The sequence below is a fragment of the Nomascus leucogenys genome, unplaced genomic scaffold (assembly GCF_006542625.1).
Source record: "Nomascus leucogenys isolate Asia unplaced genomic scaffold, Asia_NLE_v1 Super-Scaffold_241, whole genome shotgun sequence".
Lineage (NCBI taxonomy): Eukaryota > Metazoa > Chordata > Mammalia > Primates > Hylobatidae > Nomascus > Nomascus leucogenys.
In genome coordinates, this window is record NW_022095767.1 from 797,111 (window position 1) to 824,448 (window position 27,338).

Here is a 27,338-nt window from a genome sequence, read left to right on the forward strand (position 1 = left end):
GACGGTGACAGCCCGGCCAGCGGGCGGGCGGGCAGGCTGCTGGGGCGGGGAGGTGGGACCGGGAGAGGGGTGGCCGCGGGGCCCGGCCGGGCTGGGGCGGGGGGCCGCAGCCATGATCCGGGCCTTCTCGTTCCCGGTGAGCCCTGAGCGGGGCCGGCTGCGGGGCTGGCTGGAGGGTAGCCTGGCCGGGCTCTGCGAGTTACATTGGCTCCGGGAGAGGCAGGAGTACCGCGTGCAGCAGGCGCTGCGGCTGGCCCAGCCCGGAATGGGGGGCGCCGAGGCCGAGGACGAGGAGGACGCCGATGAGGATGAAGATGCGGCAGCGGCGCGTCGGGCAGCAGCGGCCCTGGAGGAGCAGCTGGTAAGGGGCTGCCTGTCCGTCTGCCCCTCCACCCCCGTCTGTGTCTGTCTGTCTCGGTTGGATGCTTAGACACCCGGGCGGGGGTTGGGGGCCCGGGTAGGCAGGGAGTGAGAAAGGACAGGGGGTGGGGCTGGAGACCCCGGAGTTCCGGCTGCGGGCCGGACCTGGCCTCCCCGCCCCCAAATTGGGGGAGGGGGAACTGCATCGCCCCCACTGGGGCCTCGTGAGAAACACAGGCCCTATCCCTTACACCCCTTCCCCAAAGAAAACCCTTCTGGGCGCCAAGTATGTGTCAAACCCGAGACCGGGTACTTTTCAGGCGTTGTCTTCTTGCGGCTTGGGAAACAGGGGGTGATAGTCCCCATTTAACAGAGACAGAAATTGAGGCTCAGAGAGAGCAAGCGACTCACCCAAGGTCACACAGCCAGGCTCCAAACATGCCCTTCTCTGGGCCCCGCCACCAGGGCTCCATCTTCCCTAAGTCCTGGTGTGCTTGGAGATCTCTGGAGGGGGCGGGGTGGGAGGAGGGGAATCTCAGGGCCTCCAGAGGGAGGGACCACTGCTGAGAGGAAGCTCACAGTCCCTGAGGACCCCCCACTGGGACCTTGACCCTTTGGTGACACTTCCCCTGCTTCCTACCTGGCCCCAGCTCTCCTTGACCCAAGGGGAGGCAGGTGGAGGCAGCGCCTGGGGGAGACTTCTGGACTCTGGGTGTTCTCATGGTGGAAGATGGGCAGAGGTCTCCGGAATGACTTGAGGAGGCCCCATGCCTCTCCCCTTTCTATGTCATTCCTTGAGTCTCCCGACCTCGTCCTGGGGTTCTGTCACTCTCTCCGTCCTGCCACATCCCTGTGACTTTCTGTGTCTGCTTCTCTTTCTTCATCCTGTCTCTCTGTCTCTGTGATCTCTGTGTCCCTCTGCATCTGTCTCCTTGGCCTTCCCTTCCTGCCTGTCTGCACCTCGCTCTTTTCTTCTTGCCCGACGTCCCAGGCTCAGTCTCTCTTCCCCTCCCCCCAGCCCGCACACCCTGGCTCCACGGCAGATCCCCATCCCCAAGCCTGTGTGTGGCCAGAGCTTCCCGTTTCGGGAAACCTGAGCCGAGGTGGCAGGGGAGGGGGCTCTCCCCGCCGCTGACCTCGACCGCCCCCTCCCCAGATGGGGACTGGGGAGGAAGACTGAAGCCAGACTCCCGGGGCTGCACGCCCGGCCCCTCCCCGTCTCAGGAGTGGGACCCCCCTGCACATTCTTTTCTGGAAACAGAAACAGCTGTGGGAGGCCCCGCCCCCTCCCAAAGTTAGAGACGGATTGTGGGGGCCTTCGCTAGCTCCCCCCACCCCAAGCCGGCTCGGCTGGGAAGGCGCCTTCCATCCTGACAAGGAGAAGGCGAGGCATGAGGATGGGGTAGCTGTGGGTAGCTGTGTCCTCTCCCGCTCTGCCCTCGGTCTCTCCCTTTTTCACCCTTCACCTTCCCCATCTCTGCCCTTCAGTCTCCCTCTCCTCGGTCCCTCTGTCCCCTCCCCGCCCCGCCAGCCCTCTGTCCTCCCGGCGTGAGCTGATAGTGGAGAGGCCTGTCCCCCCCACCCCCTAGTCTCTAGGCAAAGCTTGTCCCAGCATCAGGGAGGAGGCGGTGGCAGGCGGGGGGAGGAGGAGGAGCAGAGAAGCACTAAATATAAACTTCTCTAGTGCTGGGGGTTCCTGGGTCCCTCTGAAGAGCGGGTGAGGGCTTCCTCTGATCCCCCGACCCTTGTCTTATGACTTATCCCCCGACCCCCAGCCCCTGCCAGGAATACACTTCCTTCAAGGCAAGAAAGACTGAAGCCAGACTTGATTACTTTCTAATAGGAATGATGGGGATACCAGGTAAAGATCAGGGGTGTTGCGGAGAAGAGAGGCAGGAATCCTGGGTGAGGGCAGGGGCTCCCTGGGTCCTGCTTGCTCTCAAGAAGGAAAAAGGTTCCTTTCAGCAAGAAGAACTTAAGTTAGACTTGCAGAAGGACTTCCTAATAGAAATGGGCATTGGATACCAATGAGGGGTATGTGAGGGAAGAAACCAAGGTAAGGGAAGTTTGGGCAAAGGGGTCTCCAGGGGTCCTAACCACACTCATTAAGCCTGCAGAGAAAGGATGAGGGAGGGGCACCGTGAGGAGGCAGGGAGCCAGACTCAGGCCAAGGACTTTCTTTTTTTTTTTTTTTTTTTTTTTTTGAGACGGAGTCTCGCTGTCCCTCAGGCTGGAGTGCAGTGGCGCGATCTAGGCTCACTGCAAGCTCCGCCTCCCGGGTTCATGCCATTCTCCTGCCTCAGCCTCCCGAGTAGCTGGGACTACAGGCGCCCACCAACACGCCCGGCTAATTTTTTGTATTTTTAGTAGAGACGGGGTTTCACCGTGTTAGCCAGGATGGTCTCAATCTCCTGACCTCGTGATCCACCCGCCTCGGCCTCCCAAAGTGCTGGGATTACAGGCTTGAGCCACCACGCCCGGCCTGGCCAAGGACTTTCTAATCTTTTAAAGATTCATCCTTTTGCAACTGGAAGGAATGAGACCAGACTTGCAAACAGAGGGGTATAGACTTGGAATATTTTTGGGGGGTGTCTAGGTGCTGGAGAGGAGGAGGCATCTCCTGTCTGTCTCCTTAATTTCTGCTCTTCCTTATAATGGAAGAACCGGAATTAGACTTGGCAGAACTTACCAAAAAGTCCATCCTTTCACGTTTATTTATGTATTTTTAAATGATATATTTATTTATTCATTTATTTTTAGAGACAAAGTCTCTCAGGCTGAAGTGCAGTGGTGCAATCATAGCTCACTGCAGCCTCTAACTTGGCCTCAAGCAATCCTCCTGCCTCAGTCTCCCAAGAAGCTAGGACTACAGGTACATGCCACCACACTTGGCTAATTTTTTTTTTTTTTTTTTAAGATATGAGGTCTTGCTATGTTGTTCAGGCTGGTCTCTAACTCCTGGGCTCAAGCAGTCCTTCTGCCTCAGCCTCTCAAAGCACTGGGATTGCAGGTGTGAGCTACTGTACCTGGCCTTTATTTATTTATTCATTGAGACAGAATCTTGCCCTGTCACCCAGGCCAGAGTGCAATGGCACAATCTCTGCTCACTGCAACCTCCACCTCCTAGGTTCAAGTGATTCTCAGCTCACTGCAACCTCCACCTCCTGGATTCAAGCGATTCTCCTGCCTCAGCCTCCCGAGTAGCTGGAATTAAAGGCATGCACCATCACCCCTGGCTAATTTTTGTATTTTTAGTGGAGATGGGCTTTCACCATGTTGGCCAGGCTGGTCTTGAATTCCTAGCCTCAAGTGATCCTCCCGCCTCGGCCTCCCAAAGTTGTTGGGATTACAGGCGTGAGCCACTGCACCCGACACCTACATTTATTTTTAATTAAACAATGGAAACATTTTCTATTTTCCTTGTAAGAAATTCATAGCTTTCCTGTAATCATACAAACTGAGATTTATTATGTGTCAAAATAAACTCATTTAATCCTCACAATAACCTCCAGGAGATGGTCCTATGATGCCCAGTTATAGATAAGGAAACCGAAGCCCAGAGAGGTAGTCACCCACCCAAGGTCACACAGCTGGGGAGCAGCAGAGCTTAATGTGATGCCAAGTCATGCCTCCTCAAACACTTCCTTCCACCATCCAGTCTCCTCATTCCTCCCTGGAGCCCCTAAATCCAACGTATCCCCTGAGGTCACCATCATTGTCACCTTAGTGTCACCTCCCAGACCTCTTCCAACATATCTCCTAACAGAAACTGTTTACATACCAAAAAAACATAGAGCTTTTGTCAAAGCTTTGCTTTTTACAAATTCTAGTTTCTTGGGTGAGGTCCCAGAGACTATGCCAGTCAAAGTGTGGCCTCCTAGCCAGCAGCACCACATCACGTGGAACTTGTTAGCCATACAACTACTTGGGCCCGGCTGCAGGCTGGAATCAAAAGCTCTGGAATTGAGACTCAGTCACAAGCCCTCCAGGTAATTCTGAGTCACTCATACTATATATATTCTGCACTTTTCTCTTTCTGCTCAATGCTATATCTTGGTAATGATTGTATATAGAAATTTGACTCGTTCCATTTTAACAGCTGTATAGTATTCCATTGTATACATTCATTCCTTCATCTAATATTTCTTTTTAAAAAATAGACAGCTGGGTGCAGTGGCTCATGCCTGCAATCCCAGCACTTTAAGAGACCGAGGTGGGAGGACTGCTCGAGCCCAGGAGTTTGAGACAAGCCTATGCACCACAGGGAGACCCTGTCTCTACAAAAAAATACAAAAATTAGCGGGGCGTGGTGGCATGCGCCTGTAGTCCCAGCTACTTGGGAGGCTGAGGTGGTAGAATCACCGGAGCCCAGGAGGTGAAGGCTGCAGTGAGCCATGATTGTGCCACTGCAGTCCAGCCTGGTGAGACAGTGAGACCTTGTCTCAAAAATAAAATAAAAAAGACCAGGCACAGTGGCTCACGCATGTAATCCCAGCACTTTGGAAGGCTGAGGTGGGTGGATGACTTGTGGTCAGGAGTTCGAGACCAACCTGGCCAACATGATGAAACCCCGTCTCTACTAAAAACACAAAAATTAGCCAAGTGTGGTGGGACACGCTTGTAATCCTAGCTGCTTGGGAGGCTGAGGCAAAAAAAAAATCACCTGAACCTGGGAGGTGGAGGCTGCACCACTGCACTCCAGCCTGAGTGGCAGAGCTAGATTCCATCTCAAAAATAAATAAATAAATAAATAAATACATACATACATACATACATAAATTTCATATATATATATACAGAGAGAGAGAGAGATTGAGAGAGAGAGAGACTGGGTCTCACTATGTCGCCTAGGCTGGTCTTGAACTCTCAGCCTCAAGCGATCCTCCCGCCTTGGCACTTCCAGAGTGCTGGGATGATAGGCATAAGCCACCACACCCAGCCCATTAAATATTTCCTGAGCACCCACTTTGTGCCAGGCACTGTTCTAGGCACTGGGTGGGGGTGCACCTGTGAGCTAAACAGACAGAAATCTCTGCGTTCCTAGGGCTGACATTCTAGTGAGAGATTCAACAAACAAATGACACCTTGATGTATAGTTTTATTTTATTTTAGTTGTTTTTGGAGACGAAGTCTTACTGTCGCCCAGGCTGGAGTGCAATGGCGTGATCTCGGCTCACCGCAACCTCCACCTCCCTGGTTCAAGCAATTCTCCTGCTTCAGCCTCTTGGGTAGCTGGGATTACAGGCACGCACCACCACACCTGGCTATTTTTTGTATTTTTAGTAGAGACGGGATTTCACCATGTTGGCCAGGCTGATCTTGAACTCCTGACCTCAAGTGATCCTCCCTGCTTTGGCCTCCCAAGGTGCTGGGATTACAGGCGTGAGCCACCGAGCCCGGCCTGATGTATAATTTTAAATCAAGAGGTCATTACTTATATGTAGAAAAAACCTGAAAAGCAGGGCAACGGGGTGCACAATGACAGGGGAGCTATTTTGGAAAGGTGTCAGAGAAGAGATCAGGTCACCAAATATCTGAATGAAGCAAGGAAGGTATGTGGGGGAAACATTCTCCCGAGGTAGAAGCATACATGGTATGTTTGAGGGACGGTGGCAAGGCCAGGCGTGGCTAGAGGGGAGTGAGCATGCCAGTGATTTGTGGGGGACATGACATGGGGTACATGGTAGGTCCGAGAGATTTTTTTAGCTACTTCCTGATGCTGCACAATTCAGCTGCTTTTTTGAGTTCCGCTCAAAGATGACTTCACTGTGAGCATCTCAATATACCCAGGGCAGGAGCCCAGAGTGGAAGGATTTGTTGACCTTCCTCGAATAAACAGGCCTGGATGGGGGCTTCTGTTCTAGGGGGAGGGGAGAGGCTGGGCCCTGGAGAGACTGGGACAGGGCGGGGGTTGTGGCTGTCGGGGAGCCGGCCAGTCTTTCTGCCCTAAATAGGCAGGGCTGGGTGCCTGCCCTCCTAAACCCTCCTCCCCACTTCCCTCCCTCCTGCCGTCCAGACAAGCCGCTTTTGTCTGAGGGTCAACCGTCAGCCCAAGGCTGCCTGCTGCTACCCGGCCTCACTCAGACCCATGTGAGACTTTTTCTGGCTCTGACCCTCTCTTTTCTAAAATGAGGTTAAGTCCTAATGAATTGGAGACCCCATCCGTGTTGCTTCAGCCCTTACCCCACTTCTTGTCACGGTCACTTCCCTAAAAGTGTTTTCACCTTCATTAATTCACATCTGACGAGAAGTGCTCTTTTCTGCAGCAAGAAGGATCCAGGGTAGACTCACGGAAATTTCTTTTTCTTTTTTCCTTTTTTTTTTTGACAGAGTCTCGCTGTGTTGCCCAGGCTGGAGTGCAATGGTGTGATCTCGGCTCACGTGCAACCTCTGCCTCCTGGGCTCAAGCAATCCTCCCGCCTCAGCCTCTCTAGTAGCTGGGACTATAGGCGCAAGCCACCACACCCCGCTAGTTTTTGTATTTTTAATGGAGACGAGGTTTCACCATATTGGCCAGGCTGGTTCCAACTCCCGACCTCATGTGATCCGCCCGCCTCGGCCTCCCAAAGTGCTGGGATTACAGGCGTGAGCCACTGCGCCCGGCCTGACTCCCGGAAATTTCTTATGGTGATAAGGAACGGTAGACCCACTGGAGCTTCCTGGTGGGAGTGGACCAAAGGCAGAAGGAGGATGTGGTCTCTAGGGCAAAGGAACGTGCTGGGATGGCTGCTGCAGTACCAGTAAGGCTAGACTCACAGGACTGTCTAGGAGGCTTGGGAGGTTCTTTCTGAAGGGAGAGCAAAGAGGTATATGAGTCGTGGTCAGCCTGTTTTACCCACGTGGGGGAAGAGGTGATCTGCAGCAGGAAGGACTTATGGAAGACTCACAAAAGGACCTTCTGTTGGTGATAAGGGGCAATGGGTGTATCTGAGAGAGAAGGTCAAAGACGGGGAGAGGCCGGGCACAGTGGCTCACGCCTGTAATCCCAGCACTTTGAGAGGCTGAGGCGGGTGGATCACCTGAGGTCAGGAGTTCAAGACCAGCCTGGGCAACATGGTGAAACCCTGCCTCAGCTGAAAACACAAAAATTATCTGGGCATGGTGGCGGGCGCCTGTAATCCCAGCTACTCAGGAGGCTGAGGTGGGTGGATTGCCTGATCCCGGGAGGTAGAGGCTGCGGTGAGCTGGGATCACGCCACTGCCCTCTAGCCTAGGCGACAGAGTGAGACCCTGTCTCAAAATAAATAAATAAATAAATAAATAAATAAATAAATAAATAAATAAAAATAAAAAAAGAGAAACTTGGAGAAGAAGGTAGACCTATGACTAAGGGATCTGGGGGTCCTAGACACCACCTTTTAGCAGTAAACTGTCCTTACAGCAATCCCTGAAGTTAGACTCAAGGAGGGACATTCTAATCAGGGTTGAGGGGCTCTGAGCACAGATTGGGGAGAGCAACAGATAAAGAGGGGGCAAGAGATGGGGGTTTTCTGAGGCCTCATCACACCTGAGAGGGAATGAGATGGGGCTGCAGCATGAAGGACTGGAGTTAGAACGTCAGAAGGACTTTCCAATGGGGATGAAGGGACACAGATCTTGAGGGGGTCCTGGGACTCAGGTACTGCTTTTATCCTTTGAAGCGAGAGCCTCATTGTCAAAGTGAAACTCTGCCCATGGGCTCGTGGAATAGGGGACCAGTCAGCAGAGGACTGGGGGCCTTCTGACCATCCTTCTCTCCCTATGCCTTCAGGAGGCCCTGCCTGGTCTCGTCTGGGACCTGGGCCAGCAGCTGGGAGACCTGAGCCTGGAGTCTGGGGGCCTGGAACAGGAGAGCGGGCGTAGCTCAGGTGAGCATGGATGGAAGGGTAGGGTCTGCCTGGGACGCCTCCATGTTCCCCATATCCCTATTTCTCAGGCCCCCCATGTCTCTCCCATGCCATCTCCTCCTTTCCCCAGCTCTGGTTTCCCACCCAAACCCCCTGAAGTCTCTCTGCTTCTCCCGGAAATTCAGGCTTCTATGAAGATCCCAGCTCTACAGGAGGTCCAGATTCACCACCCTCAACCTTCTGTGGGGACAGTGGCTTCTCTGGATCCAGCTCCTATGGTCGCCTGGGTCCCTCTGAGCCCCGGGGCATCTATGCCAGCGAGAGGCCCAAGTCCCTAGGTAAGATGGGTGAGGGTGGGGCCCTGGGGCCTGGGAAAGGACAGTAAGAGGATGGTTGTGGGCACAGACTTCTTAATCGGGCCTGGATTCCAGTTCCGGCTGTGACATTTCCTTTTCACATGATTATGAGCAGGTCTGTTATTTCTGGGCCTCTGTTTTTCCATCTGTTAAAATGAAATATGGCTGGATGCGGTGGGTCATGCCTGTAATCCTAGCACTTTGGGAGGTGGGCAGATCACTTGAGGCCAGGAGATCAAGACCAGCCTGGTCAACATAGTGAAACCCCGTCTATACAAAAATTAGTTGGGCGTGGTAGCGAACACCTGTAATTCCAGCTACTCAGGAGGCTGAGGTGGGAGGATCACTTGAACGTGGGAGGTGGAGGTTGCAGTGATCTAAGATTGTGCCACTGCACTCCAGTCTGGGTGACAGAGCAAGACTCTGTCTCAAAATAAATAAATAAATAGGCTGGGCACAGTGGCTCATGCCTGTAATCCCAACACTTTGGGAGGCCAAAGCAGGTGGATCACCTGAGATCAGGAGCTCGAGACCAACCTGACCAATATGGTGAAACCCTGTCTCTACTAAAAATACAAAACTTAGCTGGGTGTGGTGGCGTGTGCCTCTAGTCTCAGCTACGCTGAAGACTGAAACGGGAATTGCTTGAACCTGGGAGGTGAAGGTTGCAGTGAGCCAAGATGGAGCCACCGCACTCTAGCCAGGGTGACAGAGTGAGACTCTGTCTCAAAAAATAAAAAATAAATAAATAAATAAATAAATATAAATAAAATGGAATAATAACAGTGCCTCAATAGCCAGGCATTGTGGCGCATGCCTGTATCCCAGCTACTTGGGAGGCTGAGGCAGGAGAATTGCTTGAACCTGGGAGGCAGAGGTTGCAGTGAGCTGAGATGGTGTCACTGCACTCCAGCCTGGGTGATAGAGCAAGACTCTGCCTCAAAAAAATAAAAGTAAAAAGCCAACCAAACACACACACACACACACACACAGTGCCCGCCCCAAGGGATATTTTTGAATATTCAGTGAGCCTCTGCTCTAAGGCATTGGACTTGGTGCATGGCAGTCACTGGTAAACAGGAACTGCTGTCATTCATTCATACAAGTAAGTTTTTGAGCCCCCACTATGTGCTATCTAGCAGTATCCCATGAGCAATGAACAAAATGAACAGTAATGAACAAAACAGGCAAATCCCTGCCCTCAGGAAACTGCCAGCCTAGTTGGAGGAATAGATAAAATACAGGATAAATGGCCAGGCGCGGTGGCTCATGCCTGTAATCCCAGCACTTTGGGAGGCCGAGGCTGGCAGATTACGAGGTCAGGAATTCCAGACCAGCCTGACCAACATGGTGAAACCCTGTCTCTACAAAAAAATACAAAAATTAGCTGGGCATGGTGGCGCGTGCCTATAATCCCAGCTACTTGGGAGGCTGAGGCAGGAGAATCGCTTGAACCCGGGTGGCAGAGATTGCAGTGAGCTGCGATCATGCCACTGCACTCCAGCCTGGGTGACAGAGCGAGACTTCGTCTAAAATAAATAAACAAACAAACCAGGATAAATAAGTAAAATATCTAGGGTACAAAATAATGCCACGTGCTATGACAAGAAATAAGCCAGGGAAAGGGACTCAGAAGTGTCCCTTTGAGTTTGGGGAGGGAAGTGCAATTTTAGAAAATATGGCCGGGGAGGGCCTCACTGAGACTGTAACATTTGAGTTGTGCCCTGAACTAAGTGGGGGAGTGGACCTAGCAGATATCCAGGAGGAAGAGTATTCCAGGAATCTGGAATCTGGAATGGGAAGCACAAAGGCTCTGAGGCCAGAATGTGACTGGCGCCTGCTTTCAGGAGGCCAGTGTGGCTGGAGTCCTATAAATAGAGGAGAAGGATCAGCCCAGTGGCTCATGCCTGTAATCCCAGCACTTTAGGAGGCTGAGGCGGGAGGATTATTTGAGCCTGGGAGTTGGAGACCAGACTGGGCAACACAGTGAGACCCTATCCCTACAAAAAATGAAAAAATCAGCAGGGCATGGTGATGCGTTCCTGTAGTCCCAGCTGCTCAGGAAGATAAGGCGGGAGGATCCCTTGAGCCCAGGAGCTGGAGACTGCAGTAAGCTATGATTGTGCCACTGCACTCCCGCCTGGGTGACAGAGCAAGCAAGAACCTGTCTAAAAAAAAAAAAAGGCCAGGTGCGGTGGCTCACACCTGTAATCCCAGCACTTTGGGAGGCCGAGGCGGGAGGATCACGAGGTCAGGAGATCGAGACCATCCTGGTGAACACGGTGAAACCCCGTCTCTACTAAAAATACAAAAAAATTAGCCGGGCGTGGTGGTGGGCGCCTGTAGTCCCAGCTACTCAGGAGGAGAATGGCATGAACCCGGGAGGCGGAGCTTGCAGTGAGCCAAGATAGGGCTACTGCACTCCAGCCTGGGCGACAGAGCGAGACTCCGTCTCAAAAAAAAAAAGGGGGGGTAAGAGGGTAAGATGTTGTGAGAGTTGGAGAGGCAGAGGCAGGACAAGTCATGCAGGGTCTTGTAGGACCCTGTAAAGATTTTATTATGAATGTTACAAGAAGGAAGGTGTGAGAGCAGGGATTTTGCTGAGATGATGGAAGGGAGGGAGGCAACCCCCCTCTTCCAGGCTGGATGGGAAATAGGAAAGGACTTTGAGAGGCCCTCCACTCTCTTCCTTTTTTTTTTTTTTTTTTTTTTTGGCCTTCCTTCCCTAGGAGACGCCAGCCCCAGCGCTCCGGAGGTGGTGGGCGCGCGGGCAGCGGTGCCGCGGTCCTTCTCAGCGCCCTACCCGACGGCAGGGGGGTCCGCCGGCCCGGAGGCCTGCTCCTCGGCGGAGCGGCGGGCCCGCGCCGGGCCCTTTCTGACGCCCAGCCCCCTGCACGCTGTGGCGATGCGCAGCCCGCGGCCCTGCGGCCGCCCTCCCACCGACTCGCCCGACGCGGGGGGCGCGGGGCGGCCCCTGGACGGCTACATCTCGGCGCTCCTGCGCAGGCGCCGCCGCCGGGGGGCGGGCCAGCCCCGGACCAGTCCCGGGGGCGCGGACGGCGGCCCGCGGCGCCAGAACAGCGTGCGCCAGCGGCCGCCCGACGCGTCTCCGTCCCCCGGCAGCGCGCGGCCCGCGCGGGAGCCCTCGTTGGAGCGCGTCGGGGGCCACCCCACCAGCCCTGCCGCCTTGAGCCGCGCCTGGGCGTCGTCGTGGGAGTCGGAGGCTGCACCCGAGCCCGCTGCGCCGCCCGCCGCCCCCTCGCCCCCCGACAGCCCAGCCGAGGGCCGCTTGGTGAAGGCGCAGTACATCCCGGGTGCGCAGGCGGCCACCCGAGGCCTCCCTGGCCGCGCCGCCCGCCGCAAACCGCCGCCACTGACCCGCGGCCGCAGCGTGGAGCAGTCACCGCCCCGGGAGCGTCCCCGGGCCGCTGGCCGCCGTGGACGCATGGCCGAGGCCTCAGGCCGCCGTGGCTCGCCCAGGGCCCGCAAGGCCTCGCGCTCCCAGTCCGAGACCAGCCTGCTGGGCCGCGCCTCCGCGGTCCCTTCGGGGCCCCCCAAGTACCCAACGGCGGAGCGGGAAGAGCCTCGGCCGCCACGGCCACGCCGCGGCCCAGCGCCCACGTTGGCGGCCCAGGCCTCAGGGTCTTGCCGTCGCTGGCGCTCCACTGCGGAGATCGATGCTGCCGATGGGCGCCGCGTGCGGCCCCGTGCCCCTGCGGCGCGTGTTCCCGGCCCCGGCCCGTCCCCGTCAGCTCCCCAGCGTCGTCTGCTCTACGGCTGCGCGGGCAGCGACTCCGAGTGCTCGGCCGGGCGCCTGGGGCCCCTGGGACGCCGGGGGCCTGCGGGAGGCGTAGGCGGGGGGTATGGGGAGAGCGAATCGAGCGCCAGCGAGGGAGAATCGCCTGCCTTCAGCTCTGCCTCCAGCGACTCAGACGGCAGCGGTGGCCTCGTGTGGCCGCAGCAGCTGGTGGCGGCCACCGCGGCCTCCGGGGGCGGAGCAGGTGCAGGGGCGCCTGCAGGCCCCGCCAAAGTCTTCGTGAAGATCAAAGCTTCCCACGCACTCAAGAAAAAGATACTGCGTTTCCGTTCGGGTTCTCTCAAGGTCATGACTACAGTGTGAGTTTGGGGATTTGCTCGGGCTCCCCCTTCATGGCCTCTGCACCTCCACACTCCCAACCACTGACCCTTCCACATCTACCTTCCAAAGACCATCGTTTTCTCTGCTTCCAAAGACCCCCCTCACTCTCCCCACTCCTAGCAGTCTTGGTTGAAAAGGCTCCCCCACCACCACCGAGAGGAATGGGGAGGAGCCCTGTTTGACCCAGTTCAGCTTCTAGCTTGGAAGCCCTTGGGCAAGACAGTTCCCCTTCTCTGGGCGTCACTTTCCTCATCTGTACAGTAAGTGTCCATGTATGCAAAAGGGGTAATTCGGTTTGAATTTCCCCGTTTTAGTTTAGAAGCCTAGTCTGTTTGTTCCCCTTCACCGCTCTCTCTCTCTCATTCCTGATGAGCTCTTTCATTCCTCCTTTCCTTGCCCAGCTATGCCCCCCTCTCATTCACAAAGTGCCCCTCCATGTCCCTGGACCCTTAAGATATCCCCTTGGCACCCTGGTCAGAGACTCTGTGTCTGACTCAGGTGATTCCTGCAGAGTGCCCTGGGAAGGGAAGGAGCACTGATTTGGGGGTTTTGAGGGTCACGTAGGGGTTGGCAACACCTGGAAAGAAGGACTCTTTCACCTCGATCCTTGGACAATTATGGAGGATTCAGAGGTAGAAGAGGGGAAGGAAGATGGTTTCTATCTCATGCCCCCCACTCCCTGTGAGAGGGAATGGGGGAAGCCTGATGACCCTCAGCTGTTCCAATCTAGTATTTTTTTCTTTTTTAAAGTTACTGTATTTATTATGACGATGGTGACTCCCCAGTGCAAAGGGGGGCCAGATTCTGTGTTTCTCTAACCTCTTTGTAAATAAATGCACAGTGTAATATATGTGGTGGACTCTCATTGAATGATTAAATGGGAGAAATGCACTTTTTCCTTTGGACTAACATTTATTGAGCAACTTCTGTTTGCTGTGGATATGACAGTTTCCAGGGACGTCCCAGGGTGAATCTCAACATCATCTTCCTACCATTGGCTATTTTACATCAAGGAATCTAACCTTTGATTGGGTTATGTTTGGTCATAAATACGATTTCAGGCGGGATGTGATGGCTCATGCCTGTAATCCCAGCACTTTGGGAGGCAGAGGTAGGGGGATATCTTGAGCCCAGGAGTTCAAGACCAGCTTGGGCAACATGGTGAAACCCCATCTCTAGGCCAAGCACGGTGGCTCATGCCTGTAATCCCAGCACTTTGGGAGGCCGAGGCAGGAGGATCACAAGGTCAGGAGATCGAGACCATCCTGGCTAACACGGTGAAACCCCGTCTCTACTAAAAATACAAAAAAATAGCCGGGCGTGATGGTGGGCGCCTGTAGTCCCAGCTACTCGGGAGGCTGAGGCAGGAGAGTGGCGTGAACCCGGGAGGCAGAGTTTGCAGTGAGCCGAGATCACGCCACTGCACTTCAGCCTGGGTGACAGAGCGAGACTCCGTCTCAAAAAAAAAAACAAAAAACAAAAAAAACATCTCTACAGAAAATACAAAAACTAGCCGGGCGTGGTAGGTCATTACTGTACTATCAGCTGCTCAGGAGGCTGAGGTGGGAGAATCACGTGAGTCTGGGAGGCCCAGCCTGCAGTGAGCCATGATTGTGCCACTGCATGCCAACCTGGATGACAAGCAAGACCCTGTCTCAAAAAACATACAAAAAATATGGTTTCACAAAAATGGGAACAGCACAGGAAACAGTCCCTAAATCCCCTCTCTCATGGCCATCATAATCAGCAGTCTGTTGTGCATCCTCCCATGTTTCTTTATGTGTTTGCATGTATATATGAATCTAAATAACTATATAAATATATATGTATGAATATACATATAGTTATATATGTAATATATGTGTGAAATTATATATTTACATAAATTGAACTGTATGTATGCAGTGTTTATTACTTTTTTGTGTGAAATCATCTGTGCCTGGAGATTTCTTTATGGGGAGGGTTTAAATTAAGGACTGAATTTCTTTGATATAGTACTATTTAGGTTTTCTATTTTTTCTTGTGTCAGTTTTGCTAGGCCCTATTCATCTAAGAATTTGTCCATTTCGTCTAAATCTACTTATTTTTTCTTTTATTTTTTGAGATGGGGTCTTGCTCTATTACCCAGGCTAGAGAGCAGTGGTGTGATCATGACTCACTGCAGCATCAACCCCTCAGGCTCAAACAATCCTCCCACTTCAGCCTCCTATCTGGGAACCGAGGTGCACGCCACCCTGCCTAGCTATTTTTAAACTTTTTGTAGAGATGGGGTCTCCTTATGCTGCCCAGGCTGGTCTTGAACTCGTAGGCTGAAGTGATCCTCCTGCCTTGGCCTCCCAAAGTGTTAGGATTACAGATGCGAACCACCATGTCTGGCCCATTTCTTCTAAATTTAGGTAACGTATTTTCCTATCACTATATTATTATTGATAGGTGCATATAAGACTCCATTATGGCCAGGCGAGGTGGCTCACACCTGTAATCCCAGCACTCTGGGAAGCCGAGGCAGGTGAATCACCTGAGGTCAGGAGTTCGAGACCAGCCTGGCCAACATGGCAAAACCTTGTCTCTACTAAAAATACAAAAATTAACCAGGCGTGGTGGTGTGCACCTATAGTCCCAGCTACTCGGGAGGCTGAGGCAGGAGAATCGCTTGAACCTGGGAGGTGTAGGTTGTAGTGAGCCAAGATCATGGCACTGCACTCCAGCCTGGGTGACAGAGTGAGACTCTATCTCAAAAAAAAAAAAAAAAAAAAAAGACTCCATTATGGGGATTCTCATAATCTAACCCTATTGTCAGCTCTCCAGTTCTTTTGCTATTGTGAATCTTGCTACAGTAATGTCCTTGTATTTGCCTCTTTGTGCATGTCTGTGTGTATTTTTGTAGGACCCATTCCTAGAAATAGAGTTGCTTGGTCATTAATAGTATGCCAATTTAAGAACTTCTAATGGACACTGCTACACTTCCTTCCATTAGCACTGCCCCCAACTGACATTTCTAACAGCAGTTTTTCAGATGTCTGTTTTCTACCCCTTCACCAAACAATAGATGATATTGATCATTTTCATTTTGTAAATCTTACGGGGAGAAACTGTGTTCTGTTTTAATTAGCACGTTTCCTCCCTTTTCCTTGAGGTAACACATAGTTTTGGATGTTTATTGGCTCTTGTGTTTCCTCTTATGTGAATTGCCTTTTTACTCTTTTCCTTCCTTCCTTCCTTCCTCCTTCCTTCCTTCCTTCCTTCCTCCTTCCTTCCCTTCCTTCCTTCCTTCCTTCCTTCCTTCCTTCCTCCTTCCTTCCTCCTTCCTTCCTTCCTTCTTATTTTTTATTATTTTTTTGAGACAGGGTCTTGATCTGTCACCCAGGCTGGAGTGCAGTGGTATAGCTCACTGCAGCCTCAAACTCCTGGGCTTCAGCAATCCTCCCACCTCCACCCCCCCGAGCAGCTGGGACTACAGGCGTGCACCACAACGCCTGGCTAATTTTCCAATTTTTTGTAGAGATGAACTCTCACTATATTGCCCAGGCTGGCCTTGAATTCTTGGCCTCAAGCAATCCTTGCACCTTGGCCACCCAAAGTGTTAGGATTTCAGGCGTGAACCACCGTGCTCGTCCTGTTTTTCTATTGGGTATGTAAAATTATACTCAGTTCTCAGGTGGGTAAATGGAGGCTTAGAGAGGGGCCATTACTTGCCCTGGTCACATAGCAAGGGGGATCCAGGGCTAGGACCCAGCCCCCACCCAAATCCACAGTCAGAAGGATGGGTGTGTGTTGCTGCTTTGACCTTTGAGTCCACACGGGTAGATCTACCTCCCTTTGAGCTCGGAAAGAGCAGGGACCAGGCCTGCTGTGTTCACTTGTATCTTCAGCGCCCAGCCAGGCACTGGGGTTAAAGCAGGGGACAAAACAGGAAGAAAGCCCTGCCCTACGGAGCTTCTATGGTGGGGTAGGGTGAGGGATAGACCTATGTTTCACTTAGAGTAATAATGAATAAAAGTTATTTTTAAAAGTTTTCTGGGAAAAGCTATTGCTTGGCAGGCCCTTGGAAACAATCACTCCAACTTCATTCCATAAAAGGGGCAAATGAAGTCAGAAAGGAGAAGAGATTTGTTTGTCTAGGGCTACATAGGTCACTTAGTGGCCAAAATGGTTGAAGTAAATATGGATGGGTATTTAAGGGTCTCCCTTTTAACATTTTAGTGCTTACAAAAAATAACAGCTAACACTTATTTGAGCACTTATGACATGCTCGACTCTATTCTCACCACTTTACACATATTGACCCATTTAATCCTCTCCACCTGTATTAGTCTGTTTTCATGCTGATGATAAAGACATAACCTGAGACTGGGTAATTTTTAAAGAAAAAGAGGTTTCATAGACTCACAGTTCCATGTGGCTGAGGGGGGCTCACAATCATGGCGGAAGGTGAAAGGCATGTCTCACGAGGTCAGGAGTTCGAGACCAGCCTGGCCAACATGGTGAAACCCCGTCTCCACTAATAATTAAAAAATTAGCCGGGTGTGGAGGCCGGGTGCAGTGGCTCACACCTGTAATCCCAGCACTTTGGGAGGCCGAGGCAGGCAGATCATGAGGTCAGGAGATCGAGACCATCCTGGCTAACACAGTGAAACCCTGTCTCTACTAAAAATACAAAAATTAGCTGGGTGCGGTGGCGGGCACCTGTAGTCCCAGCTACTGGGGAGGCTGAGGCAGGAGAGTGGCGTGAACCCAGGAGGCGGAGCTTGCAGTGAGCCGAGATCGGGCTACTGCACTCCAGCCTGGGCGACAGAGCGGGACTCCATCTCAAAAAAAAAAAAAAAAAAATAGCCGGGTGTGGTGGTGGGCACCTGTAATCCCACCTACTTGGGAGGCTGAGGCAGGAGAATCGCTTGAACCTGGGAGGTGGAGGTTGTAGTGAGCCGAGATCGCACCACTGAACTCCAGCCTGGGTGACAGAGCAAGACTCCATCTCAAAAACAAACAAACAAACAAACAAACAAAAAGGTATCTGAAGCTCATAGGTGGCAAAGCAAGGATTCAAATTCAGGCACACTATTTTCAGAATTCATGGCCTTAGTCAGTGCCCTACACAGTCTATTTGCTGGATCCATGATCTTAAAAAGGGTATACCAGGAATGAATGGGTCACAGGGAGGGAAGCTGGGGGTGGTGGTGGTGGTACCATAATAAATACATTCTATAGTTTGTTAAAGGTGATGACTATAGGGAAAAACTGGCCAGACATATGAGGGGATTGGGTGGGGTGGCGAAGCGGGGAGTTTGTAATTTTATTTATTATTTTTTGAGATAGGGTCTCACTTTGTCATCCAGGCTGGAGTGCAGTGGCATAACCATGGCTCACTACAAACTTGACCTCCTGAACTAAAGGGATCCTTCTGCTTCAGCCTCCCAAGCAGCTTGGACTACAGGCACACACCACCATGCATGGCTAATTTTTATTTTTTATTTTTTGTAGAGACAGGGTCTCGCCATGTTGCCCAGGCTGGTCTCCAACTCCTAGTCTCAAGTGATTCTCCTGCCTAAGTCTCCCAAAGTGTTGGGATTACAGGCATGAGCCAGTGTGCCTGGCCAAGGGAGTGTGTAATTTTAAATAGAGTGATCAAGAATGGTCTAATTGAGAAGATGGTGGCTCATGCCTGTAATCCCACCACTTTGGGAGGCCGAGGCAGGTGGATCACCTGAGGTAAGGAGTTTGAGACCACCCTGGCCAACATGGTGAAACCTTATCTCTACTAAAAATACAAAAGTTAACCAGGCGTGGTGGCATGTGCCTGTAGTCCCAGCTACTCGGGAGGCTGAGGCAGGAAAATCGCTTGTACCCGGGATGCAGAGGTTGCAGTGAGCCGAGATCGTGCCATTGCACTCCAGCCTGGGTGACAGAGCAAGACTCCGTCTAAAAAAAAAAAAGAATGGTCTAATTGAGAAGATGACATTTGAACAGAGACCTGAAGGAGGTGGAGGAGTGAGACTTATGAATATCTTGGGGAAGAATATCCCGGGCAGAGGAAACAGACAGTGCAAAGGCCCTGAGGCAAAACTTTGCCTGGCATGTTGGCAAAACAGCAAGGAGGCCAGCTGGAGTGGGGAGGTGAGAGGGAGGGGAGGTAAAGACTGTCACATCGTGGGGGCCTCGTGGGCTATGGTGGGGATTTTGGTTTTTACTTCCTGGCACCCATGGGAGAATTCTGAGCATATAAAAGAGACTTAGTTTTTAAAGTTTTTTTTTTTTTGGTGGGGGGGGAGGGTTAATAGCTGTATTGAGATATATTCACCTACCAAAAAATTTACCCATGTAAAGTATACAGTTCAATGGTTTTAAATATGTTGAATATAAAAGACATTCAGTATTTTAGTGGCCAGGCATGGTGGCTCATGCCTGTAATCCCAGCACTTTAGGAGGCTGAGGTGGGCAGATCACTTGAGGTCAGGAGTTCAAGACCAGCCTGGCCAACATGGTGAAACCCCATCTCTACTAAAAATACAAAAAAATTAGCTGGGTGTGGTGGTGCACGCCTGTAGTCCCAGCTACTCAAGAGGCTAAGGTGGGAGAATCGCTTGAACTTGGGAGGCAGAGCTTGCAGTGAGCCGAGATCATGCCACTGAACTTCAGCCTGGGCGACAGAGCAAGACTCAGTCTCAAAAAAAAAGAAAAAAATAGTGTTTTAGTATATTCACAGAGTCGTGCAAATATCACCACAATGAATTCTAAAACATTTCCATCAGCACCTCAAGAAACTGCACCACAGCTGCCATCCTCCAACCTTCCCAGCCCGTGGCAACCAGTAATCTACTTTTGCCCTGTATAGATTTGCTAGTTCTGGACATATCAGATAAATGGAATCATATAATACATGGCCTTTGGTGACTGGCTTCTTTCACTTAGCCCAGGTTGGAGAGTAGTGGTGCAATCATGGCTCCCTGCAGCCTCTACCTCCTGGGTTCAGATGATCCTCCCACCTCAGCCTCCTGGGAAGCCGAGACTGCAGGTACATGCCACCGTGCCTGGCTGATTTTTTGATATTTTTTGTAGAGACGGGGTCTTGCCATGTTATCCAGGCTGATCTGGAACTTCTGGGCTCAAGCAACTTGCCTGCCTCGGCCTCCCAAAGTGCTGGGGTTACAGGTGCGAGCCACCGCGCCCAGCCAGCATACTATTTTCAACTTTCATCCATGTTGTAGCAGGTATTAGTACTTCATTTCCTTTTATTGCCAAATGATTGATAGTCCATTGTCTGGATAGTCCACATTTCGTTTGTCCATTCATCATAATTGATGTCCATTGATTGTCCATTGATGAACGTGTGTTGTTTCCACTTTGGACTATTATGAATATTGCCTCTGTGAACATTTTTATATATGCTTTTGTATGTTTTTATTGCTCTTGGATATACGCCTAGGAGTGGAATTGCTGGGTCATATGTTAACTCTATGTTTAACCTTTTGAGGAACTGCCGGGTTTTGTTTTTGTTTGTTTGTTTGTTTGTTTGAGATGGAGTCTCACTCTGTCACCCAGGCTGGAGTGCAGTGGTGCGATCTTGGCTCACTGCAACCTTCACCTGCCAGGTTCAAGCGAGTCTCCTGCCTCAGCCTCCCAAGTAGCTGGGATTACAGGCATGCACCACCACGCTCAGCTAATTTTTGTATTTTTAGTAGAGACGGGGTTTCACCATGTTGCCCAGGCTGCTCATGAACTCCTGACCTCAAGTGATCTGCCCACCTCAGCCTCCCAAAGTGCTGGGATTACAGGCGTGAGCCTCCGCGCCCAGCCTCCCAGGTTGTTTCCTAAAGTGACTTCACCATTTTACATCCTCATCAGCATTTGAGGGTTCAGATTGCTCCACATACTCACTAGCTATTATATGGGGACAGTTTGACACAGGGTCCTTTTGGCTGCTCTGTGGGAAACAGGCTGAGGGGAACAGGGAGAAGATAGGAGGTCAATGCAGAGGTCACTGTAATAGGCCAAGCAGGAGGGGATGGTGTCTGGACCCAAGTGGGGACAGCGGAGGAAGTGAGAGGGATTGGATTCTGGAGTTGCTTTGAAGATAGAGCCAACAGGATGTCTTACTGGGTGACTTGTGGAGTGTGAGAGAAGGCGGGGAGTCAAGGAAGACCCCAGCCCAGGTGTGGTGGCTCACAGTTCAGGACCAGCCTGAGCAACATAGCGAGACCCTGCCTCTAAAAAAAATAAAAAGTTAGGCTGGGCACAATGGCTCAGGCCTGTAATCCCAGTGCTTTGGGAAGCCGAGGCAGGTGGATCACTTGAGGCCAAAGTTTGAGACCAGCCTCGCCGTCATGGTGAAATCTCGTCTCTACTAAAAACACAAAAAAAGTAGCCGGATTTGGTGGCGCATGCCTGTAATCCCAGCTACTCAGGAGGCTGAGGCATGAGAATTGCTTGAGCTTGGGAGGCGGAGGTTGCAGTGAGCCGAGATTGTGCCACTGTACACCAGCATGGGTGACAGAGTGAGATTCTGTTAAAAAAAACAAAAAAAAAACAAAAAAACAAAAAAAAAACCTGTTCATGGTCGTGCATGCCTGTAGTCCCAGTTACTGGGGAGGCTGAGGCAGGAGGATCACTTGAGCCCAGGAGTTCAGGCTGCAGTGAACTATGATTGCACCACTGCACTCCAGCCTGGGCGACAGGCAAGACCCTGTTTCAAAACAACAACAAAAACTCAAAGATTTACCATCACTTGAGATGGGTAAACCTGAAGTAAGAGCGAATTTGGTCGATGGAATCAGCTCAGTATTGGATGCGTTGAGTTTGAGAGACCCACTAAACACCGAGGCGGTTGGGTATTTGATCCTGGAATTCACTCTTGCCGTTTGTTGATGATTTCTTGAATAATTAACGTCAGAACGGAATCCGAATCCAGGGCCTCAGTTTCCTCTTCCAAAAAGTGGGGACTGTAATGCCTTCAAGCGCTAGGCTGTCAGGAGGCTGGGGCACAGGACAGGAACTGAGGTCATCTGCTGCGGTCTGCAGCTCGGGAGAGGAACGGAGGCTGCGTTCGCGGCAGGCAGTGTCTGTCTGTCCGTCTCCCCCATCCCCCAGCTTCTGGCCGCGGTGGAGGAGCGGGAGGGAAGACTGGATCGTCACCCTGTCTTCCCCCTCGCTGAGCTGGTTTCCTCCTCGGGGGCTGCCCAGGCCAGACTGCTGATAGAAACCAGCTGCGAGAGGCGCGGAGGCTCGGCACACGCCCAGGCCCCTCCTCGGCGCCGGCGGACCCCGATGGGGGGGCGAGGAGCGCCTTGGCTCCCCTCCCCTCTTCCGCAGCCGGGCCTGGGGCCCTGGCACGTCCGGCGCGCCTGATGCTTTCCAGATGTGGGCTTGCTTTCCCTCCTTTATCTGGCCCCGTTGAGCCCGCAAAGGGAGGGGGGAGGGGAGCTAGGGTCCGAGACCCAAATCTCTACCAGGGACTCGGGTCGGGGTCCCCTCCCCGCCCGTCTCCCTTCCCTGTCCAGGCGGTGAAAACCGAGTTAGGGTGGGCTGACTGCGGTAAAGATGCTCCTCCCCACCTCCACCTCTTCCTAGGGCTCCCGCCTTCTCCAGGTCCAGAAAGAACCCCAAGCCCCGTCCATCGGGACACGCTCCCAGGTACACCGAGGACACGCCCCCTTAGAAACCCCGCCTCGGACCCCTCCCCTTCGGTCGCGCCTCTGCAGGCCCCGCCTCCGTCGTCGGGTCCCCACTGGAAGGCGCCCTCTGTGCATCTCTTTGTCTCTCTGGCCGCCTCTGCCTCCATCTCTGCGTGTCTGCGTCTTCGTCCCTGTCTCTGACTCTGAGTTTCGGCTTGGGTGTCTCTCTCGGACCCCCCGTCTCTCTGTGACCTGTCTGTCTCGCCTCTCATGTCCCTCTCTCCGCAGCGCCCTCCCCGTCTCTGTCTCTCTGAGTCCCTAGCTCTCTCCTCTAAATCTGTGTCCCTATAGCCCCCTGCGTCTCTCTGACTCTCCCTGCATCTCCCTCCCCTGTCTGTGAATTTCTCTGCGTCCATTTTCTGTCCTCTCCCTCCGGTCCCTGGCTCCCTGCCGTGCTTCCTCTGGTCCCGAATCTCCCCTTCATCTCCCGCCGGGCCCTCCTCCCTGTGGCCACCTCCTCCCTGTGGCCTCTCGGGGCAGGGTGGGCGCCTGGGCGTGCTGCGCGCGCCCTCATGTGGCCGGCAGACGCTGCGTGTGAGCGCCAAAAGGGGAGTGCTGGGGAGCGGGGGACGCTGGTGTTCGCGGTGACACCGGGAAATGGCGTGTGACACCTGGAGGCTGTGTGAGTGTGTACTGCCGGGAGACGGCGTGCGACATCTGGAGAGTGTGTGAGTGTGTACTGCCGTGATGGTGTGTGACTCCAGGAGATCTGTGAGTGTGTACTGCTGTGAGATGGTGTGCAACGCCAGCAAACTGTGTGAGTGTGGACTGCCGTGAGATGGTGTGCGATGCCAGGACCAGGACACCATGAGTGTGTACTGCCATGATGGTGTACTGGTGAGATGGTGTGTGGTGCTGGGAGTCTGTGTGTGACTGATTGATGTGAGATTATGTGCGACAAGGAGAGACTGAGTGGGACTGCATATGTCAGAGATGACATGTCGCTGACTGTGTGTGACACTGAGATTACTGGTGATGCTGAGAGATTGTGGGTGACTGTGTGTGCTGATGAAAGGTTGTGTGTGATTGCGTGTGGGAGAGACACTCTTTGGGGCTCTGTATGGGACATTGAGAGACCGTATGTGGGAGTGAGAGACCGTGTGTGACAGTGCGTGTGAGGGGGGCAGTGTGTGTGGCTGTGTGCAACACGGTGAGCATACAATGCTGTGTGTATCACACAAGCAGATTCTGTGTGAGAGAGAGTGAGACTGATGACTGGTGTACACTGAGAGGTGGTGTGGGCAGGTGTCATGAGAGGCACATAGGGGGCCTGGGTGGGACAGACAGAGTGAGTGTCAGACAGTCTGTGTCGGCCACACTGTGTATGGCTTGTGAAAAAGTGCGTGATCCGGGCACATTGCTGTAATCCCAGCACTTTGGGTGGCTGAGGCGGGAGGATCCCTTGAGGCCAGGAGTTTGAGACCAGCCTGGGCACAATAGGGAGACCCCTCCCCACTGCCGCCGTCTCTACCAAAATAAAAATAAAAGAAATTAGCCAGGTGTGGTTATGTACCTCTGTGGTCCCAGCTACTCGGAGGCTGAGGTGGGAGGATTGCTTGAGCCTGGGAGGTGGAGGCTGCAGTGAGCTAAGATCGCGCCACTGCACTCCAGCCTGGGTGACAGAGAGAGACCTTGTCTCGAAAAACAAAACAAAACTGTGTGACTATGTGTGACACTGAGCTGGTGAGAGATGGCAGCGTTGTGACAGTGCATGCGAGAATGTGCGGCTGTGCAGGGCACTCAGAAGCGAGAGTGTGAGGGAGGCCTTGTGTGTAGAAGGCAAGAGGTGATGGAGAGGCGGGAGTGAGTGTGTGAAATGCTGCGAGATTGTGTGGGACTCTGTGAGACACTGAGCCATCGTGGGTAGCTAGGTATGACACCGGGAGATGGGGTGCTTGCATGTGTGTGACAGGGACAGACTGTGTACGGAGGGAATGTGTCAGATGCGTGTGACACCAGGAGACTGTGCGAGAATGTATGTGACCTTCCATGGTTGTCACTGGACAGGCGACTGGGTGTTACTATGAAATACTATAAAACAGTGTGTACTTGACAGGTTGTATTGGGTAATTGCATGCCACCGTAAGACACAGAAAGTGTGAGACTGGGACAGAGTGTGAGATTGAGAGAGAAGTTTAAATAGCATGCAAGGCCAGACGCCGTGGCTCACGCCTGTAATCCCAGCACTTTGGGAGGCTGAGGCGGGTGGATGACCTGAGGTCAAGAGTTCGAGACTAGCCTCGCCAACATTGTGAGACCCTGTCTCTACGAAAAATACAAAAATTAGCCGGGCGTGGTGGCAGGCACCTGTAATCCCAGCTACTCAGGAGGCTGAGGCAGGAGAATGGCTTTAACCCAGGAGGCGGAGGTTGCAGTGAGCCGAGAGTGGGCCACTGCACTCCAGCCTGGGCAACAGAGCAAGACTCCATCTCAAAAAAAAAAAAAAAGGCGTGCAAATGTGTGTGACATTTGGAGACATTATATGTGACACTGTGGTACATTTTGTGCTCTGAGATAATTTATCTGACTGTGTAGCCCTTGGAGCTGCCATTGGTGGCGGCTGTGTGTGGCATTTGGGGCGACTGTGTGAGGTTGTGTTGAGCAAGGTCATTCATGATGTTGTGTGGTGCTACCGTGTGACAGGGCAAGATAGTTTGTGTCTGTGTGAGGGACAGCGAGCATGAGGCTGGGGGGGTGACACTGAGGTGGCTGAGTGAGAGGCTCTGTGGGACACACTGGAGAGGTTTGTTGTGACTGTGGATTAAATGTAGCGAGGCCCAGGGCCCACCTAGAGAGACTGTGTTTTCTAGTGAGTGTGAGAGAGGCACAGAGAGAGTCACACAAGAGGACAGCAGCGGCAGAGACACAGGGAGAGGGACAAAGATAGGACTGACAGACAAGAGAGAGGGCCCAGAGAGGGAGCCCCAAGGCGGCGGGGCGGCGGGACGGTGGCTCCGGGAGGAGGCGGGTCCGTAGGGGCTGCGCCCCAGGGGAGGGGGCGGGGCGGGCCGGAGGGACCCAGACGCTGCCTCCCAGCCTCTGTCACCGCCGCCAGCCCGGCCCAGAGCAGCAACAGGTAGGAAGCTCCGGTCCCGGCCCCGCAGCTGGTCCCTTTGCCTGCTCCGTGGCCACCGTCTCTCCGCCTGGGAATGAATGAGTGAATGAGTGAGTGAATGAATTCTTCTGCGTCTCCATCAGCCTGTCTCTCGCTTTGTTCCTCTCTCCCACTTTCTGTTTCCATCTCTCCCCAACCCCTCCATCTCTCTCTCTGTCCTTCTCTTCTTTCCTTTGTCCCTCTATCTCCCCGTCTCTGTCCCTTTATCCCCTTGGTGTCTCTGCTCCTTCCTCCATCCCCCCTTCCTCCATTTCCCCTTCTCTCTCCTTCCTCCCTCCCTCGCTCCATCACCCCTATCCTCTCCCACCCCATCCGCCCATCTCCTCCATCCTCTCCCACCCCACCCCCTCCCTCCATCTCCCATCCTCTCCCACCCTACACCCCTCCCTCCAGCTCCCCTGCTCTGTCCCCTCTGTCCCTTTGTCCCCTCGGTGCCTGTCGCCTTGTATCACCCTGTTCCTTGCTCCCCCCTTCATTTGTCCCTCTGTTTTCTCCTCCATCACTTCATTCCTCCCCAATCTCTCCCTCTCTCTATTCCTCCCCGTCTCTTCATTTCTCCCGTGCCTCAGTCTCTCCCTCCATTACTCTGTCTCTGCCTCTGCGCGTCCCGTTGTCCCTCTGTCCATCCGATAGGCCTCTCCTCGGGTGCCCGAGTTGGGCTCCCCCAACCCTCTCCCCTGGCTGCTAATGAGCAGAGGAGCCTTTGAGGTGGCCAGGGCTAGGGTGGGGGGGCTCCCTGAGGGTGGCGGAGGGGGCAGCTGCTGCCAAGGCCCTAATGAGGCCCCCTCTGTGCCCCTCCCGCCGCGATCTTAATTCCCAGTTCTCCCTGGAGCCACAGCTAATTGGCCTGGGGAGGGGCCCCCCTCCTGGCTCTCACTGTGCCCCCGGGGGGTAAGGACACCTGGATTCTGATCCAGCACCTGTGGCCCTGTCCTTCTGTCTCAGCCTCCCATCTGTGCGCCCCTCCTTCCTTCCCTCGCCCCTCCCTGCTCCCTCCCCACCTGCCTTAGGTACCTCCATCCGTGCACCCCTCCACCGCTCCTCTTGTTCCTGTCCCCCTCATCTGTCCCTCCCTCCACCAGCCCCTGGCCACCCCATTCATGCGCCCTTCCACCCTCGCACCTGTTACCGGGGCCCGCCCCCTAGCCCCCACCTCGGGACCCAGACGTATCCTAACCTATCCCCACAGCCCCCACTCCCGCGCGTCTTTTAACCCCTTCCCCGCCGCAACCATGTCCAACAACATGGCCAAGATTGCCGAGGCCCGCAAGACGGTGGAACAGCTGAAGCTGGAGGTGAACATCGACCGCATGAAGGTGCTGGGTCGGGGTGGCGAATAGGGCGGGGGTTCTGGGCCTGCGGTCTGTCCGGGGCTGTGTCGGCCCGGAGCCATAGTACAAGGATGCCCCTGGGAACAGGGCTGGGCAAGGGGCGGGGCAGGGCAGGAGGAGGGGCCAGGACGAGGGGAGGGGTAGGACAGAGGAGGGGCCAGGACGAGGGGGCGGAGTAGGACAAGGGGAGGGGCCTGTATGGGGCGGAGCAGGGTGGGGGAGGGGACAGGGCAAGAGGCGGGGCCTAAGTGGGCGGCTCTGAGGAGCCGGGCAGGGCGATGACATCTCCACCCGGGTGCTCGCAGGTGTCGCAGGCAGCAGCGGAACTCCTGGCTTTCTGCGAGACGCATGCCAAAGATGACCCGCTGGTGACGCCAGTACCCGCCGCGGAGAACCCCTTCCGCGACAAGCGCCTCTTTTGTGTTCTGCTCTGAGCCCTCCGGACATCTTACCCTCCCCTGCCGAAGTATGGATTCAATAAACTTGGTAACTGTGGTGGTGCCTGTGCTTTCAGGGAGACTGAGGCACGCACAGAGCTTGGGGC

The 27,338-nt window shown here is 53.6% G+C and overlaps 2 protein-coding genes across 3 annotated transcripts; both read left to right on the forward strand.

Annotated features, from left to right (window-relative positions):
- Positions 1 to 13,530, forward strand: DACT3 (dishevelled binding antagonist of beta catenin 3). The gene is made up of 4 exons (XM_030807706.1): positions 1 to 361; positions 8,111 to 8,207; positions 8,372 to 8,524; positions 11,272 to 13,530. The coding sequence occupies exons 1-4, from the start codon at positions 113 to 115 to the stop codon at positions 12,660 to 12,662; spliced, it is 1,890 nt and encodes a 629-aa protein (XP_030663566.1). The 5' UTR covers positions 1 to 112; the 3' UTR covers positions 12,663 to 13,530.
- On the forward strand, positions 8,447 to 27,338 carry GNG8 (G protein subunit gamma 8). Of its 2 annotated transcripts, none has more exons than XM_030807707.1 (3): positions 8,447 to 8,524; positions 26,653 to 26,779; positions 27,100 to 27,338. In XM_030807707.1, the coding sequence occupies exons 2-3, from the start codon at positions 26,696 to 26,698 to the stop codon at positions 27,226 to 27,228; spliced, it is 213 nt and encodes a 70-aa protein (XP_030663567.1). In that variant the 5' UTR covers positions 8,447 to 8,524; positions 26,653 to 26,695; the 3' UTR covers positions 27,229 to 27,338. The 2 variants fall into 2 exon arrangements, with proteins under 2 accessions (XP_030663567.1, XP_030663568.1); XM_030807708.1 differs by lacking the exon at positions 8,447 to 8,524 and adding an exon at positions 24,533 to 25,424.

Excerpts from the sequence above, each read along its gene's own strand:
- GNG8 (XM_030807707.1), top strand. The coding sequence starts at position 26,696 with ATGTCCAACAACATGGCCAAGATTGCCGAGGCCCGCAAGACGGTGGAA. Across the intron at positions 26,780-27,099 it reads TGAACATCGACCGCATGAAG|GTGTCGCAGGCAGCAGCGGA; the intron begins GTGCTGGGTCGG and ends GGGTGCTCGCAG.
- DACT3 (XM_030807706.1), top strand. The coding sequence starts at position 113 with ATGATCCGGGCCTTCTCGTTCCCGGTGAGCCCTGAGCGGGGCCGGCTG. Across the intron at positions 362-8,110 it reads CGGCCCTGGAGGAGCAGCTG|GAGGCCCTGCCTGGTCTCGT; the intron begins GTAAGGGGCTGC and ends CTATGCCTTCAG. Across the intron at positions 8,525-11,271 it reads CGAGAGGCCCAAGTCCCTAG|GAGACGCCAGCCCCAGCGCT; the intron begins GTAAGATGGGTG and ends TTCCTTCCCTAG.